Source organism: Oryctolagus cuniculus, chromosome 10, assembly GCF_051225735.1.
Source record: "Oryctolagus cuniculus isolate XC-2025 breed Fujian yellow rabbit chromosome 10, ASM5122573v1, whole genome shotgun sequence".
Taxonomy (NCBI): Eukaryota; Metazoa; Chordata; class Mammalia; order Lagomorpha; family Leporidae; genus Oryctolagus; species Oryctolagus cuniculus.
In genome coordinates, this window is record NC_142876.1 from 99,038,434 (window position 1) to 99,062,479 (window position 24,046).

The 24,046-nt window shown below is 63.8% G+C and overlaps 3 protein-coding genes and 1 long non-coding RNA gene across 10 annotated transcripts; 2 read left to right on the forward strand and 2 right to left on the reverse strand.

Annotated features, from left to right (window-relative positions):
* The first annotated feature begins 26 nt into the window (after positions 1-26).
* Positions 27-9,232, forward strand: PCBP4 (poly(rC) binding protein 4). The gene is made up of 13 exons (XM_051851589.3): positions 27-246; positions 5,675-5,819; positions 5,951-5,974; positions 6,063-6,095; positions 6,247-6,363; positions 6,574-6,705; positions 6,863-6,991; positions 7,208-7,282; positions 7,409-7,453; positions 7,537-7,600; positions 7,688-7,740; positions 7,848-8,017; positions 8,342-9,232. Exons 2-13 carry the CDS (start codon positions 5,739-5,741, stop codon positions 8,628-8,630), a joined length of 1,212 nt encoding a protein of 403 aa, XP_051707549.1. The 5' UTR covers positions 27-246; positions 5,675-5,738; the 3' UTR covers positions 8,631-9,232.
* Positions 9,233-9,371: 139 nt separating this feature from the next.
* GPR62 (G protein-coupled receptor 62) lies at positions 9,372-11,215 on the reverse strand. Its single transcript, XM_008260750.5, has 2 exons — positions 11,077-11,215; positions 9,372-11,013 (listed from the first exon to the last, which is right to left on the reverse strand). The coding sequence occupies exon 2, from the start codon at positions 10,971-10,973 to the stop codon at positions 9,924-9,926; it is 1,050 nt and encodes a 349-aa protein (XP_008258972.3). The 5' UTR covers positions 10,974-11,013; positions 11,077-11,215; the 3' UTR covers positions 9,372-9,923.
* On the forward strand, positions 10,818-18,867 carry LOC149124359 (uncharacterized). 2 transcript variants are annotated; one of them, XR_016214309.1, is made up of 2 exons: positions 10,818-10,950; positions 18,637-18,867. It is a non-coding gene; the product is annotated as an uncharacterized LOC149124359 (long non-coding RNA). The 2 variants fall into 2 exon arrangements; XR_016214310.1 differs by lacking the exon at positions 10,818-10,950 and adding an exon at positions 17,916-18,031.
* Positions 18,426-24,040, reverse strand: PARP3 (poly(ADP-ribose) polymerase family member 3). Of its 6 annotated transcripts, none has more exons than XM_008260744.5 (11): positions 23,731-24,040; positions 22,927-23,115; positions 22,399-22,524; positions 22,072-22,260; positions 21,805-21,937; positions 21,496-21,722; positions 21,162-21,308; positions 20,909-20,995; positions 20,529-20,706; positions 19,430-19,585; positions 18,426-19,062 (listed from the first exon to the last, which is right to left on the reverse strand). In XM_008260744.5, the coding sequence occupies exons 2-11, from the start codon at positions 23,104-23,106 to the stop codon at positions 18,893-18,895; spliced, it is 1,593 nt and encodes a 530-aa protein (XP_008258966.1). In that variant the 5' UTR covers positions 23,107-23,115; positions 23,731-24,040; the 3' UTR covers positions 18,426-18,892. The 6 variants fall into 6 exon arrangements, with proteins under 6 accessions (XP_008258966.1, XP_089161684.1, XP_051707546.1 ...); XM_089305558.1 differs by having other exon boundaries at positions 22,399-22,556; positions 23,731-23,856; XM_051851586.3 differs by having other exon boundaries at positions 23,597-23,733.
* Between the last annotated feature and the right edge of the window lie 6 nt (positions 24,041-24,046).

The following is a 24,046-nucleotide window of genomic DNA, read 5'->3' on the forward strand; positions in this document are numbered from 1 at the left end:
GGGCCCGCCGCGCTGTAATCGGATCCGGGGAGGGGGCGGGGAGGGGCCGGGCCGGGCGGGCCGGGGGTGGGGGGGGCGCGGAGCCGGGCTCCGGGCCGGCCGGGCTCCGCGCCTGTCAAACCCCTCATTGTTCGCAGCTGATGTCACTCGCAGTTGTGAGCGGCCGCCTTTCCCGGGGACAATGTGGGACTGAGCGGCCCAGCCGCCGCGCCGCCGCCGCCGCCGCCGCAGGACAGCCCCAGCGAGGTAGGGCGCGGGCCGGGCGGGGCACGAAGTTTGGGGGTTCGGCCGGGGGAGGGGGCAGGCGGCCGCGCTCGGGTCCTTGGGCTGGGGTCCTGGCTCCGGGACACTGGGAGACTGCGAAGAACGCGCTCCCTGTCCCGTATCGCTGAGACTTGTACAGGTGGGGGCTCTCAGCGGCCAGAGGAGCGCTCTGCAGCAGGGAGGGGGCTTCCTGGACCTTAGATCTCAGGTCTGAGGCTCCCATCCCACCCGTGTTTGCTTCCTCTGGGCCTGCTCTTTCCTGGACCTCCTGTCCTGGGTTCGGGTTCTGCTCGGTGTCTGCGCCCCTGCTGCTCCTGGCCCAGTATCCACCCCTGGCCATGCTCTGCAGTCCTAGGAGCAGCCAGACACAGACCCTCCAGGCCAGGGTTGCATGGAGATGAGAGTTGGGAGCTCAGTGGTCCTTTCTGTGCCTGGGGCTCTTTGGCCTCAGCTCTGACCTGACTCCTTGGCTGGGCTCCTGGGTGGGTTAGGGTGGGGGGCTCTGCTCTCACTTCAGCCTGGCCCTGGTGCCTGCCTGGCCAGGAGAGGGAGGCGCCTGCCTTCTCACTCCCATGGCCCAGGCCCGCCATCTTGAGACCTGTGGCACCCAGGGCCCCGCCCGGGTCCAGCACCCAGGGGAGTGGTCTTCAAGGGGATGCACTCATGTCCAGGTGCATCCCTTTCTCCCAGAATGTGGGGCCCTGGGTGCCCCCAGCCTTGGAAGATCACCTTCATGCTGGATGAACAGGACACGCGTCCTCAGGGGCTCTTCTTCCCCTACAAAGAGAGCTTGCACCCCAGACACTCCCCAGGAGCCAAGTCCGGCCTTCGCTCTTCCTGGGGTCCCCCATTCACTCAGGGCTGGCGCCGGGCAGGCTATTCTGTCCCTATCTGAAGATCCTCTGCCCCTCCAGGTCCTGGAGCCCTCTCAACCTCCGAGGCGCCCCCAGCCCAGCCCCCACCCCCGGCCTTCATCAGCATGCAGGCTCAGGCCGCCTAAACACAAGGGGATTGTTCTCTTCGCATGCTCTGGGTCGGGGGCTGGGAGCAGGCGGCCCACACACCCTGGCAGGCCCAGGCCACTGGGAGGCTGGCTTGCCCCACCCTGTGTCCCCAGACAGGCTCTGTGCACTCTCCCCGCTCCCATCACTGCCCCCGTGGTGCTTGATCCCCGGAGGAAGGCGCTCCAGGCTGCACAGGTGGACCCCAGGGCTCCCAGCTCCTCCAGTGGCTTCCCACATCGCCTGCCTTCCTGGCTTGACTGGGGAGACTCAGCTGTGACAGGCTGAGGCCGCCTCCCTGCCGTGCAGCCCGTCCCACACGCCAGCTCTTCTTCCAGTACCCCTTCTCCAGAGGGCGAGGCCACTTTGCAAAACTCAGATCCCCCCTGGAGGCCATGGACCCCAGGAACACAGCAGGGGCAGGGGCTGGGGCTGGCGGTGCCGAGGAAGAGCTGGGGGGCCTGTGTGTGCGTCCCTCACTGCTCCTCCGGGCTCCTCAGCCCCAGGGCCCCTGAGCCTGATGGCTCCTAGTGTCCCCGGCCCGTGTGAGCCCCAGTTCTCCCTGCATGCTCAGCCCGGTTCTGTCTCAAGTTTCTGTCCTGGAGTTCTCTGAACTGGAAAGACAGGCTCCGACGCGGGACTGCTTTTCGTTGCAGCCGTCTCCCCGAGGGGCGCGGGGCCACAGTGATTCCATCTCCCTGGGAAAGCTGGGGAGGGCCCTGCCCAGGTGGGGCACTTCTGAGAGTGGGGAGGCCGGGCATCTCGGGCTGGGATCAGCTGGGGCAGAGGCTGGAGGTTCTAGGTGTGTTCTGCAGCCTGGTGTGTATGGGGGATGGGGTAGAGATGAGCCAGGTCGGCAGGGGCCAGACCATGAAGGCCTCGATTGTCTGTCCGTGGAGATCAGACTTCCTTTCTTGGGCACTGGGGAGCCATGGATGGCTGTTGAGCAGTAGACAGCGTGTAGCCTCCAGCATGGAGAATGGACGCTAGAGACCTTTCTCAACTTGGGTGAGGCGGCAGGGGTTGGGTACCAGTGAGCGAGGCTGTGCCGTGAGGCTGTGGCCTCCTCCGGGAGCCCAGCCTGGGCCTGGGCCTGCCTTGGTTTCTCTTAGCTATGAAGACTCAGGGTGCTGCCTAGTGATGCTGTGAGGACGAAGTAGCATTTCTGATCCGGTTCCTTCTCTGCCTGGCGCTTTGTTTATGAGACAGACCTGAATCAGAGAACAGGGGCTGGAGCTTGTGGCCCCCAGGCTGCTCCTTTGGAGGCCCCGTCTCCCCCTCCTGCCTCCGGAAGTGGGCATGATCGAGGCTGGGTGCGTGGCCTGAGGCCTGAAGAGGCCTGATGGGGCAGGGTGGGCATCTCCAGAGAAGGGGATGGGCAGGGGAGCCCGGGTCCCTGGCCGCCCAGCCCTCCAGCCCGTTGCCACACCCTGCCTCTGCTGATGCGCCCGGCCATTCCTCAGCATCACTGGGTGTGGCCAGTGCAACCGCTTTCGGAGTGGGAATAGGAGAAGGTGGTGAGGGGATGCTGGGAGATGTGGAATGAAGCTGGAGACGGTACCCTCCCCCAGCCCAGGTGGGTCTGCAGGCCCTAGCTGGCCAGACACTGGCCAGAGAGCCCAGGGAATCCCCTGAGGGGCGCGGGCTACTTGAGTTGCCTGGCCCCAGGAGCCCTCCCCTCCCTGGGATTGTTCTTGCTCCAGAACAAAGCCAGGGTGGACACTTGATCCCTGCGTGTGGGGGGAGCTGGCTAAGCCCCCGGCCCTTTGATTGGGCAGCTGTCATGGGAGAGAGACAGCTGGGGGGGAGGGGCAGGAAGGGGGCAGCCGCCATCGCTTACACAGCTGTCACCACCCTCCCCACCCCCTCCAGCCCGAGTGGCAGGAAGCCAGGGACAGAAGGAGTGGGCACCAGGTCTGGGGAGGGGGCCTGGGGCGCAGGAGGGGAGGCCTGAGGTCAGAGGCCCTGTCTGAGCTTGTTATGTTCTGCCTGGGAGCCCTGCTGACCAGAGGGGGCTGGGCACTGTCGGAGGTGAGCTGGAGGTCAGTGTGGCATGATGTGCGGCTGCCATGTGGGTGGCCCAGCAGGGACCCACCAGACAGGAGCCGCAGGGACCCACCAGACAGGAGCCGCAGGGAGCCAGGGAGCCAGGGACACCCAGCGGCGCTGCGCGTTCTTGGGGCTCGAGGAGAATGTGGGAAATGTGGGTCAGGGCCCCTTGTTCTCTCCTGTAGCCAGAAAGCACCCTGAGGGTCTCCGAGAAGGGGAGGGCATAGACTAGCAACCCTCCCCCCACCCTCAGCCTCCAAACTTAGCACAGGTGGGTGGGCCGAGAGCCTGGCCAGGCCATTCACTCAACTGGGGCAGCGGGTCTGTACCGAGGCAGGTGCTCCGGTCCTGGCCGTGTTCCAGCCCCTGCCCCTTTTGTCCTGGGGCCTCAAGAGGAGGTGTGGAGTTGATGTGGGGTCAGTGTCAGGGTTCTCACTGGTTGGCATCCCAAAGGGGTCTGTGAGCCCCAGAAAACTCTGGAGCTTAAGACAGTGGCCCTGGACACGTTGTCAGCCCTCTGCAGACAGGCTCATGGCTACTAGGCAGGAGAGGGCCCTCGGAGACGGCCAAAGCCTGCAGCTGGTCCCCGAGGAGGACTAACGGACCCCACAGGAGCAGCCTGAATGGGAGCACGTGGTGGGGCTGGGACAGCCTGGAGAGCAGGCAGGACCCTGCCACCCCCTCCTCTCTGTGACTGTCTCAGCGTCAGCTTCCCTTGCCGGGCAGGGCGTTCATCTGCTCAGCTCACCAGCGTGTTCTGAACAGAGCCCCGAGGACACAAGAAGGCGGCAGGCAGCCTTGGCTGCTGCTCTCAGGGGCTCCCGGGCTTGGCTGTCCGGGAGGCTGAAAGCAAGCACGTCATCACACGCGCTTTGATGGGGGAAGTGCAGGCAGCCCGGGGAATGTGGAGCAAGGGCAGCCAGCACGGGGCTGGCCAGGATGCTCGGCGAGCACAGCGCCCACATCCACGGCTGCTCTCCAGCTCTGGAGAGCCTGGGGCGGAACTGGACGGGAGAGAGGAGCAGGTGCGGGGGGCGGGAATAGGGTTGTCCTGGCCATGGAGTGGGCGCAGAAGCGGAGACCTCCAGAACCAGGCGGGAGTGCCCCCTTCCATTCCATGGCCAAACTCTGGCTAGCAAGGGGATCGGGCAGAGCTCACGCCCTTGACCCTCGTGTCGGGATGGGCAGAGGCCTCCGTGTGCGCCAAGCCCACCACACTCATCCTTTGCCCTCACACCCTCCTGGGCAGAACGCATTTGCAGGGCGAGAGCTTAGTCTTGGCCCCGGCTCGGCACCAGCTGGTCACACTCCCCGTCCTCCTCCTTGGGTTCTGGTCCCCCAGTGAGCTGCCCATCAAGGCTGAGCCTTGGCAGGAGACAGCCTTCAAAGGAGAGGGATTTCCAAGCAGGATTAAGGTTCAGGATTAAGCTGGGGCTTGAAAAGGGGTCGGGCAGGGAGGGCTGGCGGCTGAGCTAATCCCAGCAGCTAATCGCAGGCTCCACCCTCCAGCACCGGTTAGTGGCCGTGACATTCCTACGGCCCACCGCCCACTGAACCCCTTTCTTACCCAGCACCCAGTCCTAGGGGCAGCGGCTCCCTCTGTGTTCTTTGGGGGAAAAATTGAGACTCAGACCCCAAGTGCCTTGTTTCGGGTAGTGTAGAAAGTGTTCCAGGCTGGGAGTGTGGCCAGCCCGGATCCTGCTCACCTCCTGTCCCCAGGGCCACCCTGAGCACGCAGGAGAGGGATTAGAGCACCACAGTGTGCGCCGTGGGCCCCTGATACCCTGTGCCCAGCCCCGTGGTGTTTGAGGGAACTTGTGCTCCAGTGCCCTCTGGCCGACCGGGTCACCTCTGCAGGTAGGGCTGAGGGGACCTCCTAACCTCACTGCCCTCAGCCTCCCCCCCTGCAAGACCTGCCGCGCCTGCTGCTTTCTGCTCCAGGCAGCAGGGCCTGGTCCCTGGACACGAGGCCCTCTTTGCAGCCGGCTTCCACCCTTCCCTCCGCCTTCAAGGCCCGATCCACAGGAGGGTGCCCTAGACATGGCACGCGTGGCTGTCCTCTCTGGCCTCCCACGGACCCAGTGAGTGCGTCCCTCCTCCTGACGGGAGAGGGAAGGGAAGCACACGCCCAGAGACGGGGCCCCTGCCCTCAGTGTGCTTCTCTCCTTCTCTCCCAACTCCAGGGATGGGAACTGGTTCTCCCTTTTGCAGATGGTAAGCTGAGGCTTGGAGGGGTCAGGGACCCATCCAGGGCCACACGGCTGGTGAAGTGTACCTAAGCATGGCTGTCGGGACAGCCAGGCTGTCTCCTTGCTCTGGGGTGTGGGATTGCCCTCACCCCTCTTCCGCTGCCCCCACAGAGCCGGCCAGGCCGCAGCGTGGACACTGTCCCAGGCCGCTGTGGCCCCAGCCCCGCCTGACAGGATGAGCGGCTCAGACGCGGGGCTGGAGGAAGAGCCGGAGCTCAGCATCACCCTCACGCTGCGGATGCTGATGCACGGGAAGGTGGGTGTGGTCGTGCGGGGCGGGGCGGGGCGGGGCGGGGGGCCCCTTCCGCGGGGCCCTTGCTGGGTCGGGAGCGGGCCTGGGCCTGGGGCCTCAGGGCCCACCTGACTGCGCTCTTGTCTCGTTTGCAGGAGGTGGGCAGTATAATCGGGAAGGTAGGTTCCCAGTCCCGCTGCCTGCGACCCCTGCACCTGAGGCTGGGTGACCGTCCAGCCTAAGGGTGACCTCTGCTTTGTTCCACAGAAGGGAGAGACTGTAAAGCGGATCAGGGAGCAGGTGAGATTGGAGTTGGAGGGAGGAGCCTGGGGCACCTGCCACGGAGGGGAGGGCCTATGCCTGCCCCCGGGGCTGAGCGGGCCAGGCAGATTCTTGGCAAGGGGGTGCGGGGAAGGGGCCCTGCTGCCCACCGCTCGTGCTGTGCCCACAGAGCAGTGCCCGGATCACCATCTCCGAGGGCTCCTGCCCCGAGCGCATCACCACCATCACCGGCTCCACAGCCGCCGTCTTCCACGCTGTCTCCATGATCGCCTTCAAGCTGGATGAGGTCTGTGGCTCACTGGGATGGGAGGCCAAGGGGGGCTCCCCAAGGAGAACAGGGTCCTGGCTCCAGGGCTTGGTTGTGGGTGGGAGGGAGGGTTCCCTTGGCCCAGGGCAGGGGAGGGAGTACCTGCCTTATCCCTGGGCAGGAAGGGGCCAGAGTGGGAGGGTGGGGAGTGGCGGGGGTGTGCATAGCCACCCCTCCTCCCTGCCCCAGGACCTCTGTGCTGCTCCTGCAAATGGTGGGAACGTCTCCAGGCCTCCCGTGACCCTACGCCTCGTCATCCCTGCCAGCCAGTGTGGCTCGCTGATCGGGAAGGCGGGCACCAAGATCAAGGAGATCCGAGAGGTGAGGGGAGAGGGCGCTGCATCCAGGGAGGCCCCACCCTCCACCTGTGACCGGGGACCTGGGCTTTACGGCTTCGTACGTGCTGGGGCGCTCGGAGCCCGCACGGCCTTTCTCTGGGCTACGGCGGCAGCCAGAGCAGCCCCTGTTCTGTTTGCAGACCACGGGTGCTCAGGTGCAGGTGGCGGGGGACTTGCTCCCCAATTCCACAGAGCGTGCTGTCACCGTGTCTGGGGTGCCTGATGCCATTATCCTGTGTGTGCGGCAGATCTGTGCTGTTATCCTGGAGGTGCGACCCTGGGCCGGGGGGTCAGTGGTGGCACGAGGTGGGGCCCTGGGCGAGCCTTTTCAGGACCTCACATCCTACGCCTGTGTTGGCTGGGGCTGGGTGGGGCCGCAGGGGCGGGTTGTGGGCTCCAAGTGTTGGGAGGCATTTGCCTGGGGGGGCCCATGGGGCACTTGGCAGCGAGGGTCCCAGCGGAGCCTCCTCGTGTCTGCCTTCCAGTCCCCACCCAAAGGAGCCACCATCCCCTACCATCCAAGCCTCTCCCTGGGTACGGTCCTCCTGTCTGCCAACCAGGTGAGGGGATAGAGGTGGGCAAGGGAGTGGGAGCAGGGATTCGGGGGTCCAGGGAGGATGCGGAGTGACCGGCTAGCTGCTGGGACCCATCACAGTAACCCCCTTTCCGTCCACTTTTCCCTGCAGGGCTTTCCTGTCCAGGGTCAATATGGGGCTGTGACCCCAGCTGAGGTGAGTGGCTCACAGCCTGAGGCTTCCCCTCCAGAACCGGAACCGGGCCTCCTCTGACATCCACCCCTTTCTCTTTGGCACAGGTCACCAAGCTCCAGCAGCTCTCAGGCCACGCAGTCCCCTTTGCCTCCCCTAGCGTGGTGCCAGGTGCGCGGGTCTGGGCGGCCCCGCTGGAGTGGGCGTGGGGGGCGGGGAAGGCCCAGAGCCACACTCAGTCCCTCGTCTCCCCCTCAGGACTGGATCCTGGCACACAGACCAGTTCGCAGGAATTCCTGGTTCCCAATGACGTGAGCAGGGGCGGGGGTTGGCTGCGGGCCAGGCGGGGGGCCGGGCGGGGGGCCTGGGCGTCCTGGGCTCTGGCCAGAGTTGAATGCTAATAATGTGGTCTCCCCAGCTGATCGGCTGTGTGATCGGGCGCCAGGGCAGCAAGATCAGCGAGATCCGGCAGATGTCAGGGGCCCACATCAAGATCGGGAATCAAGCCGAGGGCGCTGGCGAGCGGCATGTGACCATCACCGGCTCGCCCGTCTCTATCGCCCTGGCCCAGTACCTCATCACTGCCTGGTGAGCATGGGGCGGGCGGTGGCATGGGCACCTGCAGGGCACAGGCGAGGAGGGCGGGGCTGGCTTTCTCCATCTGAGCCTGCCCTCTGACCCCGGCCGTGTCAGCACCCCATGTTGCCCTGCCTTACCCCTCTGGGCCCAGCTGTCATGTCCCCTTGCCTCGCTCCGTCTCCATGTCTCTGCTCGTCCTCACTGTCCACCTCCCTCGCCCCCTGCCCCCTTCCCATACACACCCACGCAGCTGCTCCCTGCTCCCTCATGGTTAGTGCCACACCTGCCCCATCGCCCCTCTCACTCTCCCCCCCTCCGTGTCCCTCTCTCCAGTCTAGAGACGGCCAAGTCTACCTCTGGGGGGACGCCTGGCTCAACCCCCGCAGACCTGTCCGCCCCCTTCTCGCCGCCCCTGACGGCCCTGCCCACGGCTCCTCCAGGCCTGCTGGGCACGCCCTACGCCATCTCCCTCTCCAACTTCATCGGCCTCAAGCCTGTGCCCTTCTTGGCTCTACCGCCCGCCTCCCCAGGGCCACCGCCGGGCTTGGCGGCCTACACTGCCAAGATGGCCGCGGCCAATGGGAGCAAGAAAGCCGAGCGGCAGAAATTCTCCCCCTACTGAGGCCGCCGGAGCCACAGGCAGGGGCAGGTGGGACCGCCAGCTGGGGGGCTGCCCTGGCACCCTGCCTGCCCCAGGAGACTCCACCCAGGGCTCCCAGATGCCGCTAACGCCAGACGCATGGATGCACTCCCTCCCCTGCCTGGGTCTGTGCGATTCCTTCTCCCACAGCAGGTGCAGTTCCTGGCCCAGGGCTCCGAGAGCTGTGGCAGCCCCAGGGCAGGGGCCCCCATCCCCTCAGCTCTGTGCTCGGATGCAGGGAGCAGCCAGGGGCCTCTCTGGTGCCCCCACCACGGTGGGGTCACTCCTGCACACCCCACCCCTCTGGGCTTCCGGCCTCCTGCCTGCTGTGTGGGGCTCAGGGAGGAGAGCGTGGGGGTGGCTGGAGCCGTGCTTCTGTTCCCGCCTTCTGCGGGTCCCTGCTGCTCCCCCCGCGCCCTGTGACTGGAATGGACTGGCTGGGCTTGCCTTTGGGCAGCCCAGGGAGGGGGCTCTGCTGGGAGCTGGGGCAGTGGCATGGGGGCAGGGGCCCAGTTCTGAGCAGCAGACACTGTACAGTTTTTTTCAATCCCTGTTTTTGAATAAACATTCTCAGCGACCAGGAAGCTATGAAATAGTGGTGCTGGGGGAGGGTGGGCAAAACCTCCAGGAAGTGGGGCAGCAGAGGAACCGCACCTGTGACCCCACCAGCCCCCACTGGGCTGTTCCAGCTGGGGAGCCTCAGGGGTCGTGTCCAGCTTCCTGCTTCCAGCACCAAATGGATCCAGTTGTTTCCTGGGCTCTTTAGAACAGATGAAAGCAGCTCAGTAGCTTTGTCCAGTCTCTCCTTGGTGCTGACGTCTGGGAAGTCCTTCTGAGTGTCTCGCCACTGGTTGCTCCTGCTGTGGCTGTCAAGTCCGACCCTGCTCTGCCCTCACTTTGGTTGTGAGCTCTTAGGTCCTCTTCTCTGGACTCCGCACTTCTCCTTCCTGGGCCTGGGGCCTTCCTTGAGTTTAACAGCCCACACTGCAGGACCTTGGGGGACAGCGCAGGGTATAGGGGGAAACTGAGGCCTGAGGCGAGGTAGGTCTGTGCACACCTACCATGCAGTGTTGGGCCCAGAACCCGGGGTTCCAGGCTCTTGGAAGCCTCAGCCTCACCAGGCTACCGACAGCTTTCCTCCTTTATGGTCACAAGTCCCAGCAGGCACCCCGGCTACCTGTGCCTACCTGTGCCGCGGGGCTGGCTGGGCCCCTAGCCTCCGGCTCAAGGCTCAAGAGAGAGCGCTCAGGTGGCCCGGCTCCACCCTCTTGCTCACTAGGGCACCTGCTCTGGTGCCTCCGAGGGGCCTGGGGCAGGGCTCTGGCGGGGTCGCCGGAGGCGCCGCAGGAGCGCCCGCGGGGGCCAGGCCCGCGGAGGGCAGGCCCGCGGGGGCCGGGGCAGCGCGCGGCGAGTGAGGCGGCCCAGCGCCGAGCGCACGGGGCGCTGCAGCAGACCATAGAGGAAGGGGTGCGCCGCGAAGGCCGAGTAGGCAACCCAGGTGACGGCCGCCTCGGCTTCTGCGGCCCGCGCTGCGGGCGCCAGGCACGCGCAGCCGTAAGGCAGCCAGCAGGCTGCAAACTGGCCCACGGCCAGCGCCGGAGCCAGGGCCGCCTTGCCCCCGGGCAGGCGAGGCCGGAGGGGCGGCAGGATGGAGAGGCGGCTGTCCAGCGAATCGGAGCGCAGCCGGGCCTCGCGCGCGGGCCGTGGGGGCCGGAGGGCGGCGCGGCGTGCCACGAGGAAGATGCCGCCGTAGGCACCGAGCAGCAGGAGGGCCGGCAGCGCGAAGGCCAGCGACGCCCAGAGCGGCCGGAAGGGCCCCAGCCCTCCAGCCAGGACCGAGCAGCGGGCCGGGGCCGGGGGCGGCGCGGGCGGCGGCCCGAGCAAGGAGAGCGCGCCCAGCAGCCCGGCCGCGGCCCACACCGCGGTGAGCACCAGCGCGGGCGGCGGCCGCGCGCCTGGCCGCAGCGGGTGCACGATGAGGCGGTAGCGCGCCAGGCCGAGGGCGGCCACGCCGAGCGTGCAGGCCGGAAGCAGCGCGGCGGACAGGAAGCGCACGGCGCGGCAAGGCGCGGGGCCCAGGCGCATGCGGCCCAGGCCTGGCGGGGGTGCGGCCAGCAGGCCCAGCGGCATGATGGAGGCGGCTGCCAGCAGGTCCACGACGCACAGGTGCGCCAGGTAGAGCGCGTCGCTCAAGCCAGGCGTGCGCAGCACCACCACCAGCAGCGCGCCGTTGCCCAGCAGGGCCCCCACCTCTACGATAGCCGCCAGGATCAACCCCACCGAGCCTGCGACTTCTGCGCCGGTCAGTCCCGTGCTGTTGGCCATCTGCACGCCCAGGCTTCACCCTGTGCTGGGATGCAGAGAGCTAAATGGGGGTCTCCAGCTCCGGGGTTCCCATCTCCTGCCCCTCGCCCCTCCGGCCCCTCACCTCATAGGCTGTGGGGGAGGTGGCTCCGTTGCCCAGGCTGCCATCTTCTGGGATGTTTGGCCGGCCCCATGGAGAGGTGCAAGGCTGAGCCTGCTGGCTCTGGCCCCCGCCCCAGCCCAGCTCCAGCAGCCCGGCCTTTGCCGGAGATGGCACTGGCTGTCACTTTGATGGTGCCCTCTGGAGATGCACAGAGCTGGCAAGGGAGGGGCAGGGCCTGGCGCCAGCCCCCTGGGTCCTAGCAGCTGCCAGCCGGAGGCTAGAAGCTGTGCTGTGACAGCGCTTGGGGGGCTGGGGAGATGGTCGAGTGTGGGCTTTGGAGGCAGCCACACCCTGTCCTGCATCTGGGCGGTGGCCCCCGTCTGCTGTCCCGCATCCCCATCCGTGGGGGTAATAGCCTCAGTTAGTCCTAGTGCTGAAGGGAAACCCAGGTTCTGGAGGTGGGACGTGAGCGGGGGCCGCAAGACCAGCCATGAGCTAGCCCAGGAGGGCGAGTTCTCTCAGCAAGAAGGGAGGCTGGGAGGTCACAGCCTGGCCAGCAGGTGCCCAGCCGGTGTTAACTGCATAGCAGTGGGTGCATAAGCAGGTACCTGTGGGCTGTGGCTGTTTTGGTTGGTTTGTTTTTGCTGCTGGCAAACAAGTGCACTCCCGACAGAAGCACCCTCACTTTCCTCTAGGAACCCACCCCTCCCTGATTCTTAGGACATGCGTTTTGGGTGAGCAAGTTCCCACCCCTCATTTTCCCACTTAGGCAATCAGTCCTGGCCAATCAGTGCACAGCGTCTGCTCCCAGCCTGAGTAGCTGATTCAGGGAGAGACGCGAGACTGCAGTGGGACACGTGACTCCCTGTGAAGTTGCCCAGTTCCCTAGCAAACCCCCACCTCTACCCTGATTGCTCACGTTTGCGCCTGAACTTCCTTCTGCCTTGAACCCCAGATTTGGGTCTCAGCTGCCTTGTTGACATCTCCCCTGGTACTTCCACTGCTGGACGTCTTAAACGTCCTGTGTCCAAAACAGAACCATGACTCTTGACCCCTCCCCAACCGGCCCCTCCCAGAGTCTTCGCCAGCTAAGCCAGTGCCATCTCGAGGTGCCTTCCTTGTCCCCAGGCTCCATCTCCAACCCACCAGGCTCTTCGGAGTCCAGCACTGACACCACGTCCCGGGCCCGGCCACGCCGTCTTTCACCGGGACTTTGCTGCGCCCTCTGGCTTCCTGCTCCCATTTTCTCCTGTTTGCTCTGAAATTCATTTCCCACCCTTCCTGAGAACTGATCTGCCCACATGCCTTATGTTTATTTGTTTTAATTAAAAAAATGTTGCAAGGCAGAGAGACAGAGGGACAGAGATCTTCCATCTGCTGATTCACTCCCCATGTGCCAGCTGACAGCTGGGGCCGGGCCAGGCCGGAACCAGGAGACAGGAATGCCATGCAGTCTCTCATGGGTCACAGGGACCCAGTCGCTTGAGTCATCCTCTGCTGTCTCCCAGAGTATGCGCGAGCAGGAAGCTGGAGTTGGGAGGAGAGCTGAGGCGTGAACCCAGGCACTTGGGAGTGGGTGCAGGTGTCTCCAGCAGTGCCTTCGTCAGCAAGCCAAACACCTGCCTCTCAGACCACCTTGACCACTGGCTTTGGGGGTGTTCAGCTAATGGAAGTTACTAGAAGAAGACTTGGGGCTGGGAGGAGCAAGGTTGTCCTCGCTTGTGCAGCCTGGGGTTGTGGGGCCGTGCGGCCGTGTGCTGAAAGGCAGCCTGTCTCTGCATAGCCCTGGCTCCCTCCCCGCAGCTCCTGTGTGTTTGGGTCTCCTGGAGGACGGCCCTGGCCTCTGGGCATCAGAACACCCCCTCCCTCCGTTGTCCCTCGGCTGCAGGTAGGGACTCCTGCTGTCGCTCGTCTTTGTGCCCATCCAGGTTGGTCATTCACTTCTTTTTTTTTTTTTTTAATAAGATTTATTTGAAAGAGTTACACAGAGAGAGAGAGAGGCAGAAAGAGAGAGAGAGAGATCTTCCACGTGCTGGTTCTCTCCCCAATTGGCCACAATGGACAGAGCTGTGCCAATCCGAAGCCAAGAGCCAGGAGCTTCTTCCAGGTTTCCCACGCGGGTGCAGGGGCCCAAGGACTTGGGCCATCTTCCACTGCTTTCCCAGGCCATAGCAGAGAGCTGGATCGAAAGAAAATGGAGCAGCCGGGACTTGAACCAGCACCCATATGGGATGCTGGCACTGCAGGTGGCGGCTTTACCTGCTACACTGCAGTGCTGGCCCTGGTCATTCACTTCTCTCCCTCTGTCAGATTCCCCGTGGGGTCTGGATCTTGACTGGCACACGCCCTGCAGCCCACTCACACGCAGCAGCCCAAGTGGGTCGGGTCAGGTCGTGACCCTGCTGTCAGTCAGCCCCGCCAGAGCTTCCCAGACTCATCAGCTCCCCCTCATCTGTGCCTCAGTCATCACTTGCTGTCCCTCTCACCTGTCAAGCCACTTCACACCACAGGCCCTTTGCACTTGCTGTGTCCTCTGATAGAAAACCCATCCTTGGGTCTGTCTGTGGGTTGCTCCTGCACTTACGTCAGCTCGTCGCAGGGAGGCCCTCGCCAAGCCCCTGTCCTAAAGCTGTCCTGCTTCCCCCTCACGCTAACGCTCGGGCCCTGCCTTGTTCTTCCTGGCATTTTCCTGAGATTTTATGTCACATCTGTGTCAGTGTTTGCCTAGAGGCTCTTATGTTACGAGTGCGAGCTCTCCGAGGGCAGGGACCTTGCTGGGTGTCGCTTGGGCCCCTGCCCCTAGAACCGACCACAGGCGCACGGACAGCGTGGGCTCGGGCTTGACGCGTTTCGTGCTGGAACTTGAAGGGCCCCATCCAATTCTCCGTTGCTCAGATGAGCACACGGAGCAGAGAGGGCAGGAATGTAGCCCAGTGCACACAGGTCCCCTGCTTCCCAGAGCTCTGCCCACACAGGCACCCCTCCCTGTTCTCGGCCGCACCTTGAACTTGGGCATTTGCCTGTGGGAGGTGATGGAGGACTTTTGAAGTCTGGCTTCAGAGGATGGGGGAGGGCCACCTCCTCCTTCCTCTTCTCCCTGCCAGCCTGTGGCAGCCTCTGGACCCCCAGGGCTGGGGAGAACTCAGCAGGGCCGTGTGGGAGAGCAAGAAGTGTACAGTGGGGGCGGGGGCGGGGGTGTGTGTCTCTGGAGGGTGGGAGCATGCACGCTCCCTCCCAATGCATAAAAAGAAAGGAAAAATGAAAACGCATGTGTGTGATAAAAAATGTATTTTCCAAAGCAACACAGGAAGGATAAAGCAGAGCTGATGACGCCGGCCCCTGGCCACAGGTGAGTGGGAGTGCAGTGAGGACTAGGGGCCCTCTTCTGAGCTCACTTTGTAGGGTTCACACCCTCTGTACGCCTTAGTTTACGGAATCTATCAGAAAGGCAGACGCACACGCACACACACACACGCACACACAAGCTCCCATTCACTTCCCAGATGCTCACAACAGCCAGGGTCGGGCCAGGCTGTGACCCTGTCACTGAGCCGTCGTCTCCTGCTTCCCAGTGTGCGTATTAGCAGGAAGCCGGATGTAGAGCAGAGCCCAGCCCAGTGTAGGCTTTGGGGAACTATGTTGATGTTCTCCATGTTGAAAACAAGAAATTAACAAAGATGAAGAAAGACTGGGTCGGTGCCGTGGCTCACTAGGCTAATCCTCTACCTGCGGTGCCGGCACCCTGGGTTCTAGTCCTAGTTGGGGCGCCGGTTCTGTCTCGGTTGCTCCTCTTCCAGTCCAGCTCTCTGCTGTGGCCTGGGAGTGCGGTGGAGGATGGCCCAAGTGCTTGGGCCCTGCACCCGCATGGGAGACCAGGAGGAAGCACCTGGTTCCTGGCTTCGGATTAGCACAGTGCGCTGGCCGCAGCGCACCGGCTGTAGCGGCCACTTGGGGGATGAACCAACAGAAAAGGAGGACCTTTCTCTCTGTCTCTCTCACTGTCTAACTCTGCCTGTCAAACAAACAAACAAAAACAACAACAACTGAAAGTGAATATAAACAAAAACAATGGACCGGGCCGGTGCTGTGGCGCAGTGGGTAAAGCCGCCACCTGCGGTACCAGCATCCCATATGGGCGCCAGTTCGAGTCCCAGCTGCTCCACTTCCAATCCAGCTCTCTGCTATGGCCTGGGGAAACAGTAGAAGATGGCCCAAGTCCTCGAGCCCCTGCACCCCCGTGGGAGACCCGGAAGAAGCTCCTGGCTCCTGGCTTCAGATCGGCGCAGCTCTGGCCGTTGTGGCCATCTGAGGAGTGAACCAGTGGATGGAAGACCTCTCTGTTTCTCTCTGCCTCTCCTCTCTCTCTGTAACTCTGACTTTCAAGTAAATAAATAAATCTTTAAAAACAAATGGACCTAGATGTGTTTTGGATGAATAACGAAACCACCCTGAAGAATAGCGATCAGCCAAGGGGCTGGCATTGTGGCACAGCGTGTTCAGCACTGGTGTGAGTCCTTCCTGGACACTCCACTTCCAATCCAGCTTCCTGCTAATGGCCTGGGAAGGCAACAGAAGATGGCCCAACTGGTTGGACCCCTGCACCCACGTGGGAGTCCGGGAGGGGGAGGGGGAGGGGAGGAGAGGAGAGGAGGGAGAGGGAGCCATCCTGGCCTGGCTCCAGCCTGGCCCAGCCCTGGCCATCACAGCCACTTAGGTAGTGAACCAGCCGATAGAACCGTGCACGTTCGTTATCTCTCTCTCTCTCTCTCTCTCTCTCCCCCTCTCCTCCCCTCCCCCTCTCTCCCTCCTTCCCTCCCTCTCTCTCCCTCTCTGTGTGTGTTTCTCCCTCTATGCACGTATCACTTTGCTTTTCAAGTAAAGAAAAAAATCCCATCTGCTGCCAGATCTTGATTTCAAACACCTTGTCCTGCTCCAGGGCTCCTTGGAGAAACGGCAGATTCTAGGTTTGTACGAGATGAGCCTGGAGCAGCGTGTGAGGCAGGGAGAGGAGGTGCGCAAACAAAGACGGGAACCACAGAATGGGCCCCCCTTGTTTTGGTGAAATCTTGGATAACTTGGGAATCAAGTAGTGACTGTGATGAATTATCACCCACTGAATGAAAAAGGAATCCATGGATCTACATCAATAATAAATAAAGCAGCATATTAATTAGTCAATATAAAAACGGTGAGATTAGATAACTCATTTGCAAGCATCTCAGCAAAAACTGATTCAGATAAATCGCATTAATGGGTGCTAAGGCTCATGGGTGGAGCGGACGAGCTCACCGAGTCTCCCCACGGGTCACTGGTTCATCACAAGATTAGGGGGGCAGCTTGACGGTGGAGAAACACCGGCAGCCGCTTTAGTGAAGGGGCATCAGCAAGACGGGACCCGGGCTCTCGCTGCAGTTCACCCAGGGCGCGACACTTATGTCCAGCTCCTGTCCGAGCCATACCCGAATCAGTCACGAGGAGACATTGAACCCAGGCCAAGACACACCGCACAGGACAGCCAGCCTTGCTCTGCCAGACTGTCACGGACGTCACAGCAAGGGACGAAAAAAAGGCTGGGAAAGTTTTCAGAGGGAAGGAGACAGAGATGAGCTAAGTGGAGGTGTGAGCCCAGGCTGGATCCCAGCCTGCTTGGCGGCAGCGACACCCCTCGTCCGTGGCAGATCACCGGGGGTGACAGCTGGTTTCCCGCCCGGGCAGCCTCCTCGCGTGTGCCCAGCCGGGCTCCTCTGCTGTATGCTGAATTTGTTTGTTAGGCTCAGACAGAAGACATGCAGGGAAGCTCTTCTGCCCTGGCAACGTCTTGGCCAAAACAGAGAGTCACCTGGTGAGAAGCAGGTGTTTGGTCAAGTGGCTAAGAAGCCAGGGCGGTCACCCACACCTCCCATCAGAGTACTGGGGTTCAGTGCCCCACTCCAGCTCCTGACTCAGCCTCCTGCCAATGCAGACCCCAGTGCAGGTACTTCCATCCCTGCCTCCCATGTGGGACACCTGGCTTGGATTCCTGGCTCCGGGCTCCGGCCCAGCCCAGCCCTGACCATTGCAGGCATTTGGGGAATGAACCAGTGGGTGGGAGCACCCACTTTTTATCTATTGGTATCTCTCTCTGCCCTCTCAAATGCAAACACGGATCACCAGACAGGTCCCCCAGTGATGGAGAGGGTCCCCTGGAAGACTCGATTATGAGGAGCAGGTGATGGTGCCCAGGTGGGGTAGGGGTGCATGTGAGCCACATCAAACCACAGGGGCGCCGTGTGCTGGGTCTCCTCACGGAGAGGGCAGAGGCCCGGGCCTGGCGCAGCTGTGACAGCCGAGCAGAGGCTGGCACGAGAGAACACTATGCTTAATGCACCTGCCTGTGCACACCTGAAGTTGGGTCTACCCCGGTGTGTCGCTCCCCCTCTTCGTGGAGGAACGACACAGGACCCTGCGCTGTTCTTTCGTCTGCTCGGCCCTCCCCGGGTTTGCTGCTGGTTCTTCCCGGGCTGGCTACTATCCCTTCCACCTCCGTGGAAGGGCAGTTCCCCCTGGCCACATTCCCCACTTCCGCAGGGGAGCGGCACACCGCCGGCCGGCTCTCTGGGGGGCTGCACAGGTGTTCCTTCAGATGTTCCCCTTAGATGTTCCTGGTGCATGCCGTCTCTCTCCTCCTTTATAGTCCTCCTCCGCCAATCCTAACTCGGCTGCCCACACGCCGAGTACGCTGCTCTCCTCCAATCAATAGCAAGTCCTACAGTTTATTAGTTGAACTGGAGGCAGCTGTGCGGAAGCTGTTTACTTCTCTCCCAGCGCCATATTGTGGGAGAGCAGATGCATAGAATAAGTCTTAATTCCAGTAACAGTATAGTCCGAATTGCTCCCCACACCGGTGGCTGCACCTGTCAGTCTGCGCAAGGGCGGACGGTGCAGGCCGATGTGGGTCCCCACCCACCCTCAGCCTGTGTCCCTCTAACCACGTCAGGTAGGCTACCACTCTGTGTCCGGTACTAACCTCCCACCCCACGGGCAAGACCCTGTGGCCAGAGCCATGCCAGGGCTAAGAGGGACTGGAGGGAAGCAAGACTGCTGTTGGGGGCACGGCGGGCCTGGCAAGAAGGGGCGATGTGGATGCAGCCGCCCTGCTGCTGCTAGACGGTGGGATCAGCAGGCCGAAAAGACACCTGTACGCAGTCACCGCCGCCAAGACAGGGAAGCGACCAGTGCATCCATCCGCGGGTGGCTGAAGGGCTAAAGGAAGCGGGGGGGGGGGGGGCGCACAGGGACCAGGATGCAGCCCTTACGGCGAAGGCAGCCCTGTGTGGAGCGGCCTGGAGGACCGGATGCTAAGTGAAATGAGCCAATCAGAGAGACAAACAGCATGTGACCTCGCGTGTATGTGGAATCAGAGAAAGCTGGGCTCCTAGGAGCAGAGAGCAGAGCGGGGGTTCATGGCGTGGGGTGGGGGTCGGAGGGGGAGGAGCTGGGCAGATGCGGGGGTGGGGAGTCACAGTGGTGGGGGAAGTGAGACGCACGGCGAGAGCGGTGGCACAGCTTGGTGACTGCGTGAATGGCTCCACACCCGCACAGGCACGCACCATCCACGGCCGGCGGCACATCCTGACAAAGGCACCGCGCGGGGCATCTCAGAGTGGTCTACGCAAACGGAGATGGCCGGAGGTCGCCAGGCAGGCGGTATCCTGTGTGAGGCCACGGTGGCGTTCTGTGCATGACATACGGTATCCTTGGGAAAATACGGAAGTGGTGTGCGGGCACCAGAGATGGACAGGGAGACTGCAGACCCCGGGCCAGCCCCTGGCCGGCCCCCGGGCGCAGGGAGGGCAGCTCAGAGGTGGATCTCCAGCAGGTAGCGCAGGCGACACTGGCTCTCCTGGTAGATGAGGTACTCGCTCTGGGAGAAGTGGGAGCTGCGGAACTGTGGGCAGGGCACGGGCCGGCCCTGTGGCACCGCCACTCGCTGGCCATCCAGCTCCAGCTCAGTGTCCTGGGTCGGGTCTGCAGGGCACAGCAAAGGTCACTGGGCCCCTGCGCTCCCCATTTGTGCCACAGTGACTGCCTCCTCCCACCTGAGCCCCACGGTGCAGGCTGGACTGCCGGCCTGCAATAGCCACACACACACACACACACACACACACACCCCAGCTTCCCTCTGCGGAATGCCTGCTCCTCCTTCAAGGACACCTCTCCCTGAAGCCCTCCAGGATCGATTGGTGAGCTGGGGCGGGGTGGGGGTGTTTGTTGGAGGACAGTGGATGTCCACGGTGAGGAAGGCTGCTGCTTTGTGTCCTCCCTGCGAACATGCCTGTGCCCTGTCTCAGTATCCCAGCCCCACCGCAGGTCTGGTCAGTGCCCTGGGGCTCACCTGGCTCTGTGTGGCCTCGGGCAATGACACTGTCGAAGCCAGGGGGTGGACGCTTAAGGCCGGAACTGTCCGTGGTGATGTGGTGCTCCCTGCCCAGTGCCACCTCGCCCAGGAACATGTAGCCGACGTAGTGGGGCCCGCACTGCATGCCAGTAACTGCAGGGCAGGCGGAGGCTCAGCGGCGGGCGGCCCGGAGCTCCTGCCCGGCTCTCGGCTGCTCTCCTCTGGGTGGCTGCCGCAGCCGCAGGTCCCCTCGGCTCCGGCCAGCTTCCTCCTGCCTCACCTTACGCCCTCACTGCTGGCCCGCCTGCCCTTCTCACCCCGGCCTGTCACGGCCCCCTGGATTAAACCTGGGGAGGGGCTTCTCACTGCAGCCTGCTCTGCTGTCTGCTACTGGCATCCACGGCCCCCACCTTGCCGTGCTTTCTTAGACTCCCCTGCCCCCTCCCCAGGCCCCATGATCTTGGGCAACCTCAGAGACCCCAGAATGTGAGCCCCACCCTGGACGAATCCTGGGCCCTGGAGTGGGTGGGGCTGGCCTTCAGTGATGGGCGTGGCCAGGGCTGAGCCAAAAACTCAAAAGCCACTGGAGACACCTCTGACCTTCCGCTACCTCACTGCTGCTCTCCCACCCCCAGCCATCCCTTGTTCGGAGCCTCTCTCCACGGTGTGCCCTGCTCGCTCCATCCGGCCTGCCTACAGCCTCTGGCCTCTGCCCCACGCAGCCACCAGGACCCTGCTGGTTTCAAGTCCAACTGCGCCTTCCACTGCGCTCTAGGTAAGACCCCCTGGATGGTCCAAGCTCCCCTGGCCATGTTCTCATCTGCTGCAGTCTCCCCGCCTCTGTATCCACCCCACTGCCTTGAAACTCCTCTCCCAGTGCCTCCTGGTTCTGCTGGGCACACTCATCCTACCTGGATCACCTCCTCCAGAAAGTCCTCCCTGACCAGCAGGCTGGGTGCCCCCAAGCCCCAGGACGACTGCTGGGCATCGAAGGCTCCTCCCCCCGATCTGCAGGGGTTTCTAGTGGGCAAGGATGAGGCCCGGTCTCCCTTAGTGCCCCCATGCCCGGCCAGGCTGGGCCAAGCAGGTGTCTCACCATAGCTCGCCGACTTGCTGTTCTCCGAGGCGAAGTAGATGCCTTTGCCCACGCGGCCGCCGGAGTGTGGCATGATGCGGAGCCCGCTGCTGAGGATGGCGGCCACCACGGCCACATTGGTGCCATGCCACAACAGCCTCCGATTCCCCAGCTTGGAGTGGGCCTGGAACCTGTCTCCCTGAGCAGGGAGGAGTGGGAAGTGGGAGTCACGCCATCCAAGGGTGCAGGGCCCCTGGGTGCCACGCACTCACACTCACACACACTCGGCCTGCTGGGAAGGGCTCTGAGTCCCTGAGCAGCTCACTAAGGGCCGGATAGGCTAAGCTTATCTCCCTAAGGGCCAGGGTGACTGGCGGGGGGCGGGGGGGACTGTGCCTCACCTCCCCTTCTCGGTTCACTTTCCAGATGTGTTGAAGAGTGGGGCACCTGTGCTGGCTGCCAGTCTGCTCTAAGTAGGTGCGGATCACCTGTGGGGAAAGGGGAGGATGGAGGCTAGGAGTGGGTACAGGTGTGTGTGTGGGGGTGGCTCCTGGATCAGCCGCCTCTTCCCCCCAGGCCCAGGAAACACAGAGAGAAGGTGCCCAGAGGGGGGCCGCTGGCAGAGGGGCGGTGCCCACTGTGAGCCCAGCACACCTGGTACTCTGGTGCCTGGGGGTCCAGCAGCTGCAGCTGGCAGTGGAGAAGCTGGTAGTCGCGGTCCAGCGGGTGCGGCACCTCCTCCACCCTCCGCTCCTCGGGGGCTGCCTGCAGGGCCTGGGCCAGCTCGATGTCTGCCAGCACCTGGGACCATGAGCACTGGCAGCTGGCCTGCCCACTTGACCTCTGGCCTCTCCCCCCACACACCTGGGACCATGGCCACCCCGCCCGTGTGTGCCCCTGCCACTCTCACCCCATCTGTCTGGTAGGCCTTCCCCGCAGTCCCCCCACCCCCTGGCCTGCTGCCCCGTGGCCCCTGCCACGCCCTCACCAGAAGCATGTCCTTCTTGGTCCGCAGCAGCTCCGGTGAGTTGATGGGAGGGGGCCGGCTACGGCCGAAGTTGTGCGGGATGACGGTGTAGAAGTGGGAGGACAGCTCCTCCAGGCTCCGGCCGCAGTCCCCGGGGTCCTTCAGGGCCGCCTCCAGGGCCTCCAAGGCCTCGAAGCCGCGCGCGATCTGCTGCTTGCTCAGCTTTCCCAGGGGCATCTTCTTCACATCTAGGGGCCAGGGCGTGGAGACCCTCAGTCCTGCCCCGCCCGGCCCCTGGCCACCCCCCCCCCCCGGCCCCTGGCCCCTCACCCAGGTTCATGAGGGCCATGCTGTCCTTGAACATGTCCTTGCTGAAGATGTTGGTGATGAGCTGCTGCGTGGCGGGGTCCAGGGAGCAGGGCTGCACCTGCTTAGCCCCGGGCCTCGCTGGGCCTCCATCCACCTGGGAAGAGGGACATGGTGGGCAGGAGCGGCAGGGCAGGGCCGTACTCGGAGCAGGGCACGGCCTCGGACAGACCGGCCGGGTCTGGGACAGAGCCCAGCCAGGCCCCTCCCCCTGCCCTCCCCGGCCGTCACCTTCACCACGGCCTCCTGGGCCTCGTCCTCTCCCTGCACTTCGATGAGCGTGTACTTGCCGGGGTGGGCCACAAAGCGGTCCCGGTCCGCCCAGTGGTTCTTGGTCTTCTCCCGAAACTTCTTCTCAAAGTCCTTCTTGGCATCTGCCAGGCTTTCGAAGTGGCTGATCTTCGACTGGTCCGTCTCGCCCTGCAACCGACAGCCTTGAGGGCTGGTGCTGCGCACGCCCTGGACGGCTGGAGGGGGAGGCAGGGACAGGCAGCTGCTATGGCCTCCTGGGGACCTGGGCAGGAAGGCGGGGGTGGGGGTGGGGTGGCCCCGGCTCACCACGCGGCCCCAGCGGTTCCAGCAGGCGAAGCCAGCGTCCTCCTGCAGCAGCTGCATGATGTAGAACTTGTTGTTGTTGCTCCCGATGTTGGTCTGGTTCAGGGTGCAATCGTAGTCCTCGTGCACCTGCGAGAGGGGGTGGGGGCTGCTGGTGGGCCCTGATGGGGACAGAAGGACCAGCCACACTGGGCGTCAGAGAAGGGTCTGTCCAGGAAGGGCCGGATGGGGCGGGCATGGTGCTGGCCGAGAGGACAGAGTCCTGAGGACAAGGCTCAAGCCCGGCGTGGGGGTTGGGGGAGTGCTGGACGGATGTGGCTGGGCCCTGGGGAGCCTGCCGGGGCTCTGCAGGCACACGTGACCTACTGGACCCATGGGGGACAGCCCTGACCTCGGGGCGGGGGGACATGGCCTGGCTCTGGGGCTCCCTGAGGGGCCTTGAGCCACAGGGCAGAACTGGGCTCCCCCGGGGAGAGGGTTTGTGCTTAGGAGGGAGCAAGTGGCAGCCTGGCGTCTGGGACTGTGGCTCACCTGGGTCCCGGGGTTGTGGCGGAGTGGACAGGTGGGGTCCACGCGGATCACGCGCTTCTCTGTGGGCGCGGCCCTGAGGGCCTCGGCGGTGGAGCGGAAGCTGTCTTCCTCGCCTGCCTCCGGGCGCCCCTTCTTCTGGGGGCCTGCAGGCTGTGGCGGGGGCTTGCGCTTTGGAGCCATATGACAGTCCTGGGCCACAGCAGGCACCCTCAGGCCTCCCTGGCTGCCGCCCGGTGCCTGGCCTCATGGCACTACCGTGCCCCATCCTGGAGCCCCCACCGCTTCCCTCTCTGCTTCACTGTGCCCATCCCATCCGAGCCTCTGCACCTCAGATAGCCCCTTTCCCAGGCACAAGTGCAGGCTCAGGGCCCTGTCCCGCCCACCCACTCTGGTCAGCATCAGGGAGGCAGCTGCCCCCCCCCCCCCCCCCCCGCCCAGCTTCCCGACAGCGCCTGAGGCCAAAGGGAAAGTGAAAGTCTCTCCCTCCCACTTGGTTCTTCCCGGATCACAGCACCGTCTGGGTACCGGCTGCCCCTCCCCCTGGCCACCAGCTGGGCTTTCACCAGAGCTATGGAGGGGTGGGGAGGTGGGCAGCGCCTCTAGGGGGCAGCTCTCCTGAGGCCAGATCTGTCCCCCAGAGCTTGGGACCAGTGGTCCAGAAGCCTCTTACCCGAGGAGTCAAGAATTCTTGGGTTTCGATCAGGGGCCTGGCACTGTCGCAGGGCAGAAGCAGGTCCTACTCCACCCCTGCCCTGCCCACCCCTGCCCTGCCCAGGCCTGTGGGCAGGCCCACAAGGCACTCACCTAAGAGAGGCAGGGACAGGGGGAGGTGGCTGCAGGCTCTCTCAGGCAGTCACAGGTCTGTGAACACTTCTAAGTGGCCCTTGAGGAGCTGAGACATGACTCAGCCAGAGACTTCCCAACAGTCACAAGAGGGGAAGAACTGGGCGGAGGGTAGAATGCCAACTATTTGGCCACAAGGGGGATGAATCAGAGCCTGGGGCTGGCTCGGGTCTCTGGCCTCTCCTGCAGATGGGTGGACACTGATCTAGACACATCCAAGGCTCACGGGTCTGATGCAGCCTTGGCGTTGCTCATCTGGCCTGGGACCTGCGGCACG

What these genes read in the sequence shown, in the direction of transcription:
- PCBP4 (XM_051851589.3), top strand. Translation starts at nt 5,739, where the DNA reads ATGAGCGGCTCAGACGCGGGGCTGGAGGAAGAGCCGGAGCTCAGCATC. An exon ending in GGATGCTGATGCACGGGAAG is followed by an intron (nt 5,820 to 5,950) that starts GTGGGTGTGGTC and finishes TCTCGTTTGCAG; the next exon opens with GAGGTGGGCAGTATAATCGG. An exon ending in TCCTCCTGTCTGCCAACCAG is followed by an intron (nt 7,283 to 7,408) that starts GTGAGGGGATAG and finishes TTTTCCCTGCAG; the next exon opens with GGCTTTCCTGTCCAGGGTCA.
- GPR62 (XM_008260750.5), bottom strand. Translation starts at nt 10,973, where the DNA reads ATGGCCAACAGCACGGGACTGACCGGCGCAGAAGTCGCAGGCTCGGTG.
- PARP3 (XM_051851585.3), bottom strand. Translation starts at nt 23,191, where the DNA reads ATGGGGCACGGTAGTGCCATGAGGCCAGGCACCGGGCGGCAGCCAGGG. An exon ending in GCCACAACCCCGGGACCCAG is followed by an intron (nt 22,557 to 22,926) that starts GTGAGCCACAGT and finishes TGTCCCCATCAG; the next exon opens with GGCCCACCAGCAGCCCCCAC. An exon ending in CCCAGGAGGCCGTGGTGAAG is followed by an intron (nt 21,938 to 22,071) that starts GTGACGGCCGGG and finishes CCCTCTTCCCAG; the next exon opens with GTGGATGGAGGCCCAGCGAG.